Here is a 13,593-nt window from a genome sequence, read left to right as displayed (position 1 = left end):
ACCTGAATTCAAAATAAAAATCTCACCCATCTACACACAACACCCCATGACAAATGTTTTTAGAAATGTTCGCACATTTATCGAAAATGAAACACAGAAATAGCTAATTTACATAAGTATTCACACCCCTGAGTCAATACTTTGCAGAACCACATTTGGCAGCGATTACAGCTTTGAGTCGTCTTGGGTATGTCTGTATCAGCTTTACACATCTGGAATTGGGGATTTCCTTAAGCTCTGTTAAGTTAGATGGGGGTGGCGGTGAACAATATTCTTCAAGTCTTCCCACTGATTTTCAATGGGATTCAACTCTGTGTTTTGGCTGGGCCACCCAAGAACTTTCATATTCTTGGTCTGAAGCCATTCCAGCATTGCTTTGGCTGTATGCTTGGGGTAATTGTCCTGTTGGAACGTATACCTTCACACCAGTCTAAGGTTGTTTGCACTCTGAAGTAGGTTCTCATCAAGAATTTGCTTTTATTTGGCTCCATTCATTATGCCCTCTATAATTACCAGTTTCTCAGTCTCTGCTGCTGAAAAGCATCCCCATAGCATGATGCTTCAGGGTAGGGATGGTGTTAGACAGGTGATGAGCTGTTCCTGGTTTTCTCCAGACATAACACTTTGCGTTCAAGCCAAAGAGGTCAATTTTTGTCTCAGCAGACCACAGAATCTTTTGCCTTATGCTCTCTCAAGTATCTTTTCGCAAAGTCCAGCCGTGCTGTCATGTGCCTTTTTCTCAGAAGTGGCTTCCGTCTGCCCACTCTCCTATAAAGCCCAGATTGGTGAGGTGCTGTAGAGACCGTTGTCCTTCTGGCAGGTTCTCCCATCTCAGTCTAGGAACTCTCTAGTTGGGTTCTTGGTCATTGGGTTCTTGGTCACCTTCCTGACCAAGGTCCTTCTTGCCCCGGTTGCTCAGTTTGGTCAGACGGCCAGCTCTAGGCAGAGCCTGGGTAGTTCCATATTTTTTCAATTTCCCAATGATGGAGACCACTGTGCTTTTGGAAATGTTCAAAACTCTAGAAATGTTTTAAACCCTTCCCCAGATATAATTATATCTCAGAGATCATCGGACAGTTCCTTGGGCTTGATGGTATAGTTTCTGCTCTGACATGCACTGTCAACTGTGGGAAATTATATAGACAGGTGTGTTTCTTTCTAAGGTTGCAAGATCGAATCTCCGAGCTGACAAGGTAAAAATCTGTCATTCTGCCCCTGAACAAGGCATTAACCCACTTCCTAGGCCGTCATTGAAAATAAGAATTTGTTCTTAAATGACTTGCCTAGTTAAATAAAGGTTAAAAAATTTCAAAAAAAATAAAATAATGTCCAAACAATTGAATTGGCCACAGGTGTACTCAAATCAAGTTGTAGTAACATCTAAAAAAAATATCAAAAGAAAATGGATGCACCTCAGCTCAATTTGGAGTGTCATAGCAAAGGTGTGTGAATACTAATGTCAATGAGTTATTTCTGTATTTCATTTTCAATACATTTGCTATGAATCGTACTACACCGGCTCTGACACTGGACGGATGTGGCAGGGCTTGCAAACATTAGACTACAAAGGGAAGCACAGCTGAGAGCGGCCCAGTGACACGAGCTGACCAGACGAGCTAAACTACGTCTATGCTTGCTTCAAGGCAAATAACACTGAAACATGCATGAGAGCACCAGCTGTTCCAGAAGACTGTGTGATCACGCTCTCCGCAGCCGATGTGAGTAAGACCTTTAAACAGCTCAACATTCACAAGGCCGCAGGGCCAGACGGATTATCAGGACATGTACTGCGAACATGTGCTGAGCAACTGGCAAGTGTCTTCACTGACATTTTCAACCTCTCCCTGTCCGAGTCTGTAATACCAACATGTTTTAAGCAGATCACCATAGTGCCTGTGCCCAAGAACACTAAGGTAACCTGCCTAAATGACTACCGACCCGTCGCACTCATGTCTGTAGCCATGAAGTGCTTTGAAAGGCTGGTCATGGGTCACATCAATACCATTATCCCAGAAACCCTAGACCCACTCCAATTTGCATACCGCCCCAAAAGATCCCCAGATGATTCAATCTCTATTGCACTCCACACTGCCCTTTCCCACCTGGATAAAAGGAACACCTACGTGAGAATGCTATTCATTGCCTACAGCTCAGCGTTCAACACCATAATGCCCTCAAAGCTCATCAATAAGCTAAGGACCCTGGGACTAAACCCCTCCCTCTGCAACTGGATCCTGGACTTCCTGGCAGGCCGCCCCCAAGTGGTAAGGGTAGGTAACAACACATCCGCTACACTGATCCTCAACACAGGGGCCCCTCACAGCTGCATGCTCAGTCCCTTCCTGTGCTCCCTGTTCACTCATGACTGCACGGCCAGGCACAACTCCAACACCATCATTAAGTTTTCCGAGGACACAACAGTGGTAGGCCTGATCACTGACAATGATGAGACAGCCTATAGGGAGGAGGTCAGAGACCTCGCCGTGTGGTGCCAGGACAACAACCTCTCCCTCAATGTGATCAAGACAAAGGAGATGATTGTGGACTACAGGAAAAAGAGGACCGAGCACGTCCCCATTCTCATCGACTGGGCTGCAGTGAAGCAGGTTGAGAGCTTCAAGTTCCTTGGTGTCCACATCACCAACAAACTAACATGGTCCAAGCACACCAAGACAGTTGTGAAGAGGGCACGACAAAACCTATTCCCCCTCAGGAGACTGAAAAGATTTGGCATGGGTCCGCAGATCCTCAAAAGGTTCTACAGCTGCACCATCGAGAACATCCTGACTGGTTTCATCACTGCCTGGTATGGCAACTGCTCGGCCTCTGACCACAAGGCACTACAGAGGGTAGTGTGAATGGTCCAGTACATCAATGGGGCCAAGCGTCATGCCATCCAGGACCTCTATACCAGGCAGTGTCAGAGGAAGGCCCTAGAAATTGTCAAAGACATCCAGTCACCCTAGTCATAGATTATTCTCTCTGCTACCGCACGGCAAGCAGTACTGGAGTGCCAAGTCTAGGTCCATGAGGCTTCTAAACAGCTTCTACCCCCAAGCCATAATACTCCTAAACTTCTAATCAAATGACTACCCAGACTATTTGCATTGCTCCCCCCCCCCCCCCTTTACACTGCTGCTACTCTCTGTTGTTATTATCTATGCATAGTCACTTTACTAAATCTACCTGCATGTACATACTATCTCAACTAACTGGTGACCCCGCACATTGACTCTGTACTGGTAACCCCCTGTATATAGTCTCACTATTGTTATTTTACTGTTGCTCTTTAATTACTTGTTACTTTTATTTCTTATTCTTATCCGTATTTCTTTCAAACTGTATTGTTGGTTAGGTAAGTAAGCTTTTCACTGTAAGTACCTGTTGTATTCGGTGCATGTGACTAATACGATTTGATTATATTTTTTTAAATGAAGAAAAACATGTTTTCACTTTGTCATTATGGGGTATTGTGTGTAGATGCAACTGTTCGGGATCTGACCGTATGGCGCTACAGAGAGTAGTGCGTATGGCCCAGTAGATCACTGGGACCAAGCTTCCTGCCATCCAGGACCTATAAACTAGGTTGTGTCAGAGGAAGGCCCCAAAAAATTGTCAAAGACTCCAGTCACCCTAGTCATAGATTATTCTCTCTGCTACCGCATGGCAAGCGGTACCAGTGCACCAAGTCTAGGACCAAAAGGATCATTAACAGCTTCTACCACCAAGCCATAAGACTGCTGAACAATTAATCAAATGGCCACCATTTTTTACATTGACCCCCCCCCCCTGTACTGGTACCCCCGTATATAGCCTCGTTAAGGTTATGTATTTTTCTTGTGTTACTTTTTTTTAACTTTAGTTTATTTAGTAAATATTTTCTTAACTGTTTCTTGAACTGCATTGTTGGTTAAGTAAGCAAGTAAGCGTTTTGTAAGTAAGTAAGTAAGCATTTCACAGGTTGTAACCTGTTGTATTCGGCGCATGTGACAAATACAATTTGATTTGATTTGAGATGGGTGAGAAGAAAACACATTTTTAATTCAGGCTGTAACAAAACAAAAAGTGGAGTAAGTCAAGGGGTGTGAAATAATTTCTGAAGGCACTGTGCAAAATTAGATTATGAAATAGTGAAAAAAAGGTTCACGCTGCAACCTACTTCCCTTAAATAATAGTTAATGCTGAAGTGTTTCACAGCCAGCTCCATTGTCAGAGCATTATTACAACTCAGTAACCACATTTCGATCCAAGTCATACTGTCTAAAAAAAAAGAATCACGACAGCTATGATGGAAACAGGACATTTTTAGGTGTCTATAAAATTAATTATGCGAGAAATGGTGACTTAAACTATGGTGGCAAAATTGCAAATTATGTTATAATACTTTTATTGCATCAAATGGTTGTTTTATTCGACATAATAGAGTATTCTTATAGCTATTGTGTGTGTTTGTTCTACTGAGGATGATTTACGATGTCTTTGGGTGATAAAACCTAAAGAGCATACTAGAGCATGAGTTAATGTTTCTGTTCTATATGATACCAGAGAGAGATGGTTCCAGTTTGGAGTCGAAGGGCCAGACACTGGTCTATACAATGAAAACGTTCATATAAATCTTAACCTTGTGACCCATTCTATATATCTGTTGTTCGTCATGTAGGTTGAAAGGGTTGTATCTTTGCTATAAAAGATCTCAGTAGCCTTTGTGTCGCCGCTCTCAACGGATCATCAGAGACGGTGGTGATTCGTTGACAAGCCATTGCTATTGCAAAGCTCTCACTATTAAAGATTTAGTTTAAGTATAACTCTGATTTGTGTGATAACTTTGTCTCTCCTCATTTGATAGTAAAGAAATTAACCACCACAAAACGCCTTTATGCGCAAATATTGATATAATAACCATCGTATCAGAGTAACGTTGGAGTAACGCGATGATATGGTGTGGTCCTCCTCCCATAACGAATCGGGAAACCATACAGTTTATTAGGCTACAGATGAAACTAGTTATGATGAACTTCACAGGGTGGTGAATGTGCACTGTGATGTTGATGCGCCCTTCCAATAAATATCGAGGGTCTTATTCTGGTGACATGATGCTCGATGCTTGACTGCTGTTTGACAAATACTAACATTCTCGCTCTTATCCATAATAATCTCATCATGCAGACTATACCTGCACAGCCTACTGTTGGCTAGAGTGCATGTGCCAAGACAAGAGTAGGAACATTTGCTATTCAACGCAAACATGTTTGTGAAGAAACTATCGGTATAGTTGAAAATGGTATAGTTGAAAATTTTGTGTGCACTACATCACGCACTGATTTTTTTCTTATGTGAATTCTCGTGTATGGACATGAAAATCTGTCGCCAATTGGGTGGAAACCAAGCAAGTGTCAGAATGTTACAAATACACATCCATTTTGCAAGGCAACAATGATTAGTACAGGTAGCCACACCTTTGCACACTGAATGAGATTGGCTGATTTTAACACGGGAAACCGAGATTTTCAAATTGTCTCAACTATTGGCATGGATGATACAAACCAAAAATATTCTGTAGATCATTTTGTAATGAGGAAAATCTTGTAACTGATCACATTCAAAAATATTATGTGACAACCTCAGTCGCCCCTTATAACATATAATAAAACTAGATTTACCCAACAAACAAAACAAAAACATTTAAAGTCATCAAACAACATCACACCACATGAAAGCAGAATTCCACAGCCGGATCAAATGAGTTGACAATTGATGAAACTCTACATTTGTTACTGTATTAACATCATCCTTTGGTAGCGGTGACAATTGGTGTACGAACGATTGTTACGTACCTTTTTCCAGGGGTGGCAAAAACTGTCCTAGGATTGGAAGTAGGAAAAACATTGATTTGATTAAAAATCTATTGATGAAATGAAAGGGAAGAGATTTCATCAAACAACCTAATAGTAAATCTACAGTATCGTGAGCGTTTTCTTAAAAATCAACCTCAACAAATTCTAAGAGAGTTTGGTAATTATTAACTAACTGAGAAATAAACAAAAACCAACCTTTCTTCCTTATCACATGCATCACAGATGCTGGTATAGTACTAGGTTCATCTACACCCAAAAGAAAACAGACATGTGGGAGTCAATGTCTTGAAACATACTGTACATGTACGTGTTATTCCTAATTTCATATGGGAAAATCATGTGCTTATGTCAAGAAATTTGCATACATTTGAGTTATTTGAGCAGTGTTGGGAAATACACTGAGTGTACAAAACATTAGGAACAGCTTTACCATCAGAACAGCCTAAATTCGCCAGGGCATGGACTCTACAAGGTGTCGAAAGCATTCCACAGGGATGCTGGCCCATGTTGACTCCAATGCTTCCCACAGTTGTGCCAAGTTGGCTGGATGTCCTTTGGGTGGTGGACCATTCTTGACACACACGGGAAACTGTTGAGTGTGAAAACCCAGCATTGCAGTTCTTGACACACTCAAACCAGTGCGCCTGGCACATACTGCCATATACCGTTCAAAGGCACTTAAATCTTTTGTCTTGCCCAATCACCCTCTGAATGGCACACATACACGATCCATGTCTCAAATGTCTCAAGGATTAAAAATCCTTCTTTAAATTGTCTCCTCCCCTTCATCAACACTGATTGAAGTGCATTTAACAGGTGACATCAGTAAGGGATCATAGCTTCATCTGATTTCACCTGATCAGTCTATGTCATGGAAAGAGTTCCTAATGTTTTGTACACTCAGTGTATAGCCAGAACAGTATCATTAATGAGATGGTACATTATTGATGTCAGGTCCAAAATGATTGGCACCCTTGATAAATAATACAAATACTGAGCAATCTTTGTCAATGGTGCCATTTTTTTTTTACCTTTATTTAACTAGGCAAGTCAGTTAAGAACAAATTCTTATTTTCAATGACAGCCTAGGAACAGTGGTTTAACTGCCTTGTTCAGGGGCAGAACAACAGATGTGTACCTTGTTGGCTCAGGGATTTGATCATGCAACCTTTTGGTTACTAGTCCAACGCTCTAACCACTAGGCTATGCTGCCGCCCCATCCAATAATGTTGGACCTGACTGTATGTCATATGTCACATTATCTATGTCCTATTATTGTTCCTATGTCATAGAATGCATATGATGGTCACACATAAACAGGTATACCTTTATCATCCATAAGCATGTTGGACAGATAATCCATGAACATGTTTTTCCCATCTGCAATCTCAAGCACTGCATCTGTGACCACTTTCATAGGGTCAAAGTCCATCTCAGGAAGGACCCCTAAAGATACAAAAATACCATTAGCTGGTGTTCCATTATGATATGAAAAGAAGAATTGGAATGAAAGAACTGGATTTTTGAGAAGAAAAAAATTATTCGTCCTAATATTAAGTTCAGTGGTAGTCTTGTGTTCCCAGACACACCCTGAACCAAGAATGGCTAGAGGCAAGGCTTGTTCAATGGTAATTTCCAGGACATGACATACAGTAACACAGCTTCATAGCAATTGAATAAGCAAATTCATACATTATTATTACTGTTCCCTGAAAATACCCACTAATACAGGGGTGTCAAACTCATTCCACGGAGGGCCGAGTGTCTGCAGGGTTTTGGTTTTTCCTTTCAATTAAGACCTAGACAACCAGGTGAGGGGAGTTCCTTACTAATGAGTGACCTTAATTCATCAATGAAGTACAAGGGTGGAGCGAAAACCCGCAGACATTTCCGTGAAATGAGTTTGACATGTGCTCTAATACAAGCTACTTGCTAAGCTTGTTGCTATTTATAAGTACCTTGATCGCCTATTAGCAAGTTGGAGACATAGTCCACAAGCATGTTCTTCTGCTCAATGACAATCCCAAACATTCTTCTGAGAACCAGTATGGGATCGACGTTTACTTCTTGAGGGATACCTGTTCATAGGAGAGATGAACTGAAAAGTCTGATAATCCATGCATTGATTTGAACTATTTTGCAGTAAATTGCTCTACAGAAGTGTATACCTGGCAGCAGGTCCCATATGTAGGTTCCAGTAGAACTTGTACAGTCAGTGATAACATGCACTATGTCTACTGCATTGATGCTCACTGCATGGAGAAGGGCTGAGCATAGAAGAAAATATGGAGAGCTCATCACATGTATTAAGGAAATTTACTTTTTATCCATACCAACAAAGAAATAACAGAATATTTATAGAAAATAATGTTGTGTAATAAAAATGTGGACATACCCTGCAGGATATCCAGTATGGCATCCAATAGAACACAGAGTGTGCCTTGTATGTAACCCACGACTCCACATATAGAGTTATTGGTGACATTGAACACACCTCTGCCAATAATCACCGGGTCAACATAGCTCAGGTAAAAGTTTCCTGAGAAAATAAACATTTTCAAACATGCCATATTAATTTACTAGTCCAATGTAGTAATATCTAAATAGTTGCAGAAGTTATGTGTATTTTGGTGTTTTAAATTAATACAGTGGGGGGGGGGGCACAGATTACTAATATTGCACAGCACTTGACATAGACGTAGAACGTGTAGATTATGTGTCGTAGGTGGATCTACAGAAAAATCACAAAGCCTATTAAACAAAATTCTTTCTACCATTTTTATTCTATTTATAATCAGGTTGTGCAACTTTTCTATTAGCATTTTGAATGCTTGAACATGGCATATAATGTTGGAATCAAATATAGATTTTCAGAAGAGTTGTGTTTTTGTGATGCATTTCCGTGAAAGGAAGTTACAACTACTAATCAAGATTGCAGTGCAAAGTCAAGTACAGTGCAAAATCATGCATCTGTGTTGCTTTGAATCACGGCCTAACATTCATTAAAATAAGAAAACAAAAAACTAATTTAACATCCCCCCCCAAAAAAATCCAAAAACATTTCAAGAACATAAGACCACTTTAACACCATTGGGCATCCTTATACCGTCATCATCAGAGAGGAAGTCCACAAATAAATCTTTTACATCTTTGACAGCATTCATGTGGTCCAAACTCAAATGAGGAGCAAATGCACATTCTGAGGACACAGTAAGAAAAAGTATATTGTTTTACACAGTTTTTAAATTGGACAGAATTCTGCATAAAAAATATTACAAGATACATATAGGTACCTTGAGCCTCATAGAACATGTTGGACATTCCCTCTACAGCATCATTAACAGCTTTCATGGGATCCAAAACTACGTCTTGAATATCTGCAAAAAAGCATTGGGACAAACATTGGGGACTAGGGTTAGGGTAAGGGTTTGGGAAAAAACGTAAATAATACTGTTTAACATGAAATACATTCAAATATTATCAAACTAATGGTCTCCATAAGACTTAACAAATGTCAAAGAAAGATAGACTTACCAGTAACCCCTTTATATTCTACAACGTCAAACATCATGAAGCCTGCAGTAATCCAGGAGAGAAGGAGGCTGATAGTAACCACTAACTCTACAGAAAAGGTTAGTTTCTTGAGTATTCCAAACCCTTGGGCCTTAGGAGGGGATGATGGGGGCACCACATTCCCATTCAGCCCATCGGCTACAGCAGCTGAGATGGACTCCACCGCTGCACCTGGAAGCATGAGAAAGCTTTAAATTGCTGCCAGTAATGCATGATAGTCATACTTACTCTATACTAGTGATTCATCTTAGGCTGAGTGAGGAGTAGCAATTCAACAAATCAGGTAGCTATTATGTCAGTGATATTTCCTATTATAGTAGTGATATCTTTAAATATGCCACAAAGTTTGTAATATGTACACGTCCTGTTAAGTGCATGGCAGTATAATTGTTTCCAATACCCAATTAACACAAATAAATACAACACAAATAGTTTCACATTCAATAGGTTATTTACTGTCCTCTAGATGGATAAATCCTCAGGTATTTTTGATACCCTTATTATACACTCTAAAATAAAAATGCTACTAGTATTATCCCTCAGCTGTCTTAAGACAGCTTTAGCCACATGTTTGTTGTGGATAATAAGTCTAAGGCCCCATCCAGACAGGGACGGACCTCACTTTGTTATAGTGATGCCAGTGACTCGGATGTGCAAAGTTGACTCAGTCAACTTCTGGGGTTGCTGCAGAGGAGGTCAAAGGGAGGTGGATGTAGTTGATGGTTTTTAGCGTTACCTATTCTGGGGTGGTGCCAGAACCAGTTGGACGGGCATTTCATTTTCATATGGGGGCATGTTTTCTTCATGGGTGATAAAAAAAAGGGTTTTATCGTAAAGCCATCATTTAACTGTAAAAATGTATTACCAACTCATCTTGGGTATGTCTATCAGCTTTCCACATGTGGATTTGGGGATTTTCTCCTTTTCTCAATCTCTGTTAAATGTGACCCGTTTCAGGAAGCTAGGCGTATGTCACAAGTCACAGGAGAGACATTTTAACATTTTCATGTGCCTTAATAACAAAGTTGTATGCCATCTGTAAATACGAATACAAATGTTAAATTATGAGCCTTGTTTGTTAAGCCACAGAAAAAGTCAACAACCTTCCCACTAGCCATGATTGGCTGAGATAATGAGTGGGCTAGGCATGCTGAGAGAGGAGTTTGGATTGGTCTGACATATATGAAGGCTTCTGTCTATTTGAGCTGGTCAGTCTGTGTTGATAATCCTATCGAATGCGGCTTTTAAATTTTTTTTATTGTGTAGTGGTGCTGCATAAGTGTTGCTCTTCACTTTCTGGGGGATCGAGTTTTGAAATCAGTGGAATTAGAGAATGAAAGCTAAAGAGATGGAGAAAACAGATTACATATTCAAACTAAGGAAAACTGTGGCATGGCATACGTGACATGGAGACGCGTCCATCATGCATGATGATGTATCCGTATACATCATCGCTGAACACCATCGCTATTTCTGACTTTTGTAATTCCTTTACTTGGTTGTAAAATGTTTGTATACTTTTGTAAGCGGGGTGCTGTCCTCAGATAATCGCATGGTATGCTTTCGCCGTAAAGCCTTTTTGAAATCTGACAAAGCGGCTGGTTTAACAAGAAGTTCAGTTCATATCAGTGTGGATGACGGATCACCAGCTCAAGCTGAACCTCGGCAAGACGGAGCTGCTCTTCCTCCCGGGGAAGGACTGCCCGTTCCATGATCTCGCCATCACGGTTGACAACTCCCTTGTGTCCTCCTCCCAGAGTGCTAAGAACCTTGGCGTGATCCTGGACAACACCCTGTCGTTCTCCACTAACATCAAGGCGGTGACCCGATCCTGTAGGTTCATGCTCTACAACATTCGCAGAGTACGACCCTGCCTCACACAGGAAGTGGCGCAGGTCCTAATCCAGGCACTTGTCATCTCCCGTCTGGATTACTGCAACTCGCTGTTGGCTGGGCTCCCTGCCTGTGCCATTAAACCCCTACAACTCATCCAGAACGCCGCAGCCCGTCTCGTGTTCAACCTTCCCAAGTTCTCTCACGTCACCCCGCTCCTCCGCTCTCTCCACTGGCTTCCAGTTGAAGCTCGCATCCGCTACAAGACCATGGTGATTGCCTACGGAGCTGTGAAGGGAACGGCACCTCCATACCTTCAGGCTCTGATCAGGCCCTACACCCAAACAAGGGCACTGCGTTCATCCACCACTGGCCTGCTGGCCCCCCTACCTCTGAGGAAGCACAGTTCCCGCTCAGCCCAGTCAAAACTGTTCGCTGCTCTGGCACCTCAATGGTGGAACAAGCTCCCTCACGACGCCAGGACAGCGGAGTCAATCACCACCTTCCGGAGACACCTGAAACCCCACCTCTTTAAGGAATACCTAGGATAGGATAAAGTAATCCTTCTAACCCCCCCCCTTAAAAGATTTAGATGCACTATTGTAAAGTGGTTGTTCCACTGGATATCATAAGGTGAATGCACCATTTTGTAAGTCGCTCTGGATAAGAGCGTCTGCTAAATGACTTAAATGTAAATGTAAATGTAAGTTAATCTTTAAGCCGATGTAAAAGATTTGGATTTTTTATGAATGCTTATTATGACTATTTCTGTATTTTGAATTTGGCGCTCTGCAATTTCACCGGATGTTGTCGAGGTGGGTCGCTAGCGGAACGCCTGCGCCAGAAAGCTAAAGCATACAACACCCGTTGAATATGGTTGGTGTGTCACGACTTCCACCGAAGGTGGCTTCTCTCCCTGTTCGGGCGGTGCTCGGCGGTCGTCATTGCCGGCCTACTAGCTGCCACCGATCCATTTTTCCTTTTTGTTTGAGTCTGTCTGTTTTTTCACACCTGTGTTTATTTAGTTGATTTCAGTGGGTTTATTTACACCCCGGTGCATGCTAGTCTTTGTGCGGGATTGTTTGTATGTGTTTCACGTTAGGGGTGCGTGTCTGCACCTTGGGGTTTTCGTTTTATTCGGTAGTGTTACCGTTTTTCGAGACTTTGTTTAGGAGTCGAGGTTTCTCCTCCGTGTGTGCAATTAGTTTTCATGTGTGTGGCGACTTCGTTTTGTGCATGTTTTTTCCTCATGTTGTATTTGAGTCTGGGACTACCATATTAAAACCTGTTAGGGCTAGGGGGCAGTATTGACACGGCTGGATAAAAAAACATACCCGATTTAATCTGGTTACCACTCCTACCCAGTAACTAGAATATGCATATACTTATTACATATGGATAGAAAACACCCTAAATTTTCTAAAACTGTTTGAATGGTGTCTGTGAGTATAACAGAACTCATTTGGCAGGCAAAACCCTGAGACATTTTCTGACAGGAAGTGGATACCTGATGTGTTGTATTACCTTTAAACCTATCCCATTGAAAAACACAGGGGCTGAGGAATATTTTGGCACTTCCTATTGCTTCCACTAGATGTCACCAGCCTTTACAAAGTGTTTTGAGTCTTCTGGAGGGAGATCTGACCGAACAAGAGCCATGGAACGATGATGGCCCATTAGACACCTGGCGCGCGAGTTCATGTTGGGTACCCTCGTTCCAATACGTTATAAAAGAGTATGCATTCGTCCACCTTGAATATTATTCATGTTCTGGTTAAAAAGGCCCTAATGATTTATGCTATACAACGTTTGACATGTTTGAACGAACGTAAATATATTTTTTCCCCTCGTTCGTGACGAGAAGTCCGGCTGGCTTAGATCATGTGCTAACAAGACGGAGATTTTTGGACATAAATGATGAGCTTTTTTGAACAAAACTACATTCGTTATGGACCTGTGATACCTGGAAGTGACATCTGATGAAGAGAATCAAAGGTAATGGATTATTTACATAGTATTTTCGATTTTAGATCTCCCCAACATGACGTCTAGTCTGTATCGCAACGCGCGTATTTTTCTGGGCGCAGTGCTCAGATTATTGCAAAGTGTGATTTCCCAGTAAGGTTATTTTTAAATCTGGCAAGTTGATTGCGTTCAAGAGATGTAAATCTATAATTCTTTAAATGACAATATAATATTTTACCAATGTTTTCTAATTTTAATTATTTAATTAGTGGTGCTGACTTGACTGCCGGTTATTGGAGGGAAACGATTTCCTCAACATCAATGCCATAGTAAAACGCTGTTTTTGGATATAAATATGAACTTGATA

The 13,593-nt window shown here is 41.3% G+C and overlaps 1 protein-coding gene across 1 annotated transcript in view; it reads right to left on the bottom strand.

The window, feature by feature from the left end:
• The window catches only part of si:ch211-266g18.10 (titin), a 238,728-nt gene that overhangs the window by 214,380 nt on the left and 10,755 nt on the right, over positions 1–13,593 (bottom strand). Inside the window, exons 2-10 of the mRNA XM_045688945.1 lie at positions 9,390–9,599; positions 9,149–9,232; positions 8,962–9,054; positions 8,251–8,394; positions 8,024–8,122; positions 7,814–7,933; positions 7,182–7,301; positions 6,051–6,101; positions 5,835–5,861 (exon numbers count right to left, since the gene is read on the bottom strand). Of these exons, the coding sequence (XP_045544901.1) occupies positions 5,835–5,861; positions 6,051–6,101; positions 7,182–7,301; positions 7,814–7,933; positions 8,024–8,122; positions 8,251–8,394; positions 8,962–9,054; positions 9,149–9,232; positions 9,390–9,599 (948 nt within the window). The remainder of the gene's footprint in view (positions 1–5,834; positions 5,862–6,050; positions 6,102–7,181; positions 7,302–7,813; positions 7,934–8,023; positions 8,123–8,250; positions 8,395–8,961; positions 9,055–9,148; positions 9,233–9,389; positions 9,600–13,593) is intronic.

The sequence above is a fragment of the Salmo salar genome, chromosome ssa11 (assembly GCF_905237065.1).
Source record: "Salmo salar chromosome ssa11, Ssal_v3.1, whole genome shotgun sequence".
Classification (NCBI taxonomy): Eukaryota; Metazoa; Chordata; class Actinopteri; order Salmoniformes; family Salmonidae; genus Salmo; species Salmo salar.
Note: the sequence above shows the minus strand (reverse complement) of the source record. Positions and strands in the feature narration are given on the sequence as shown.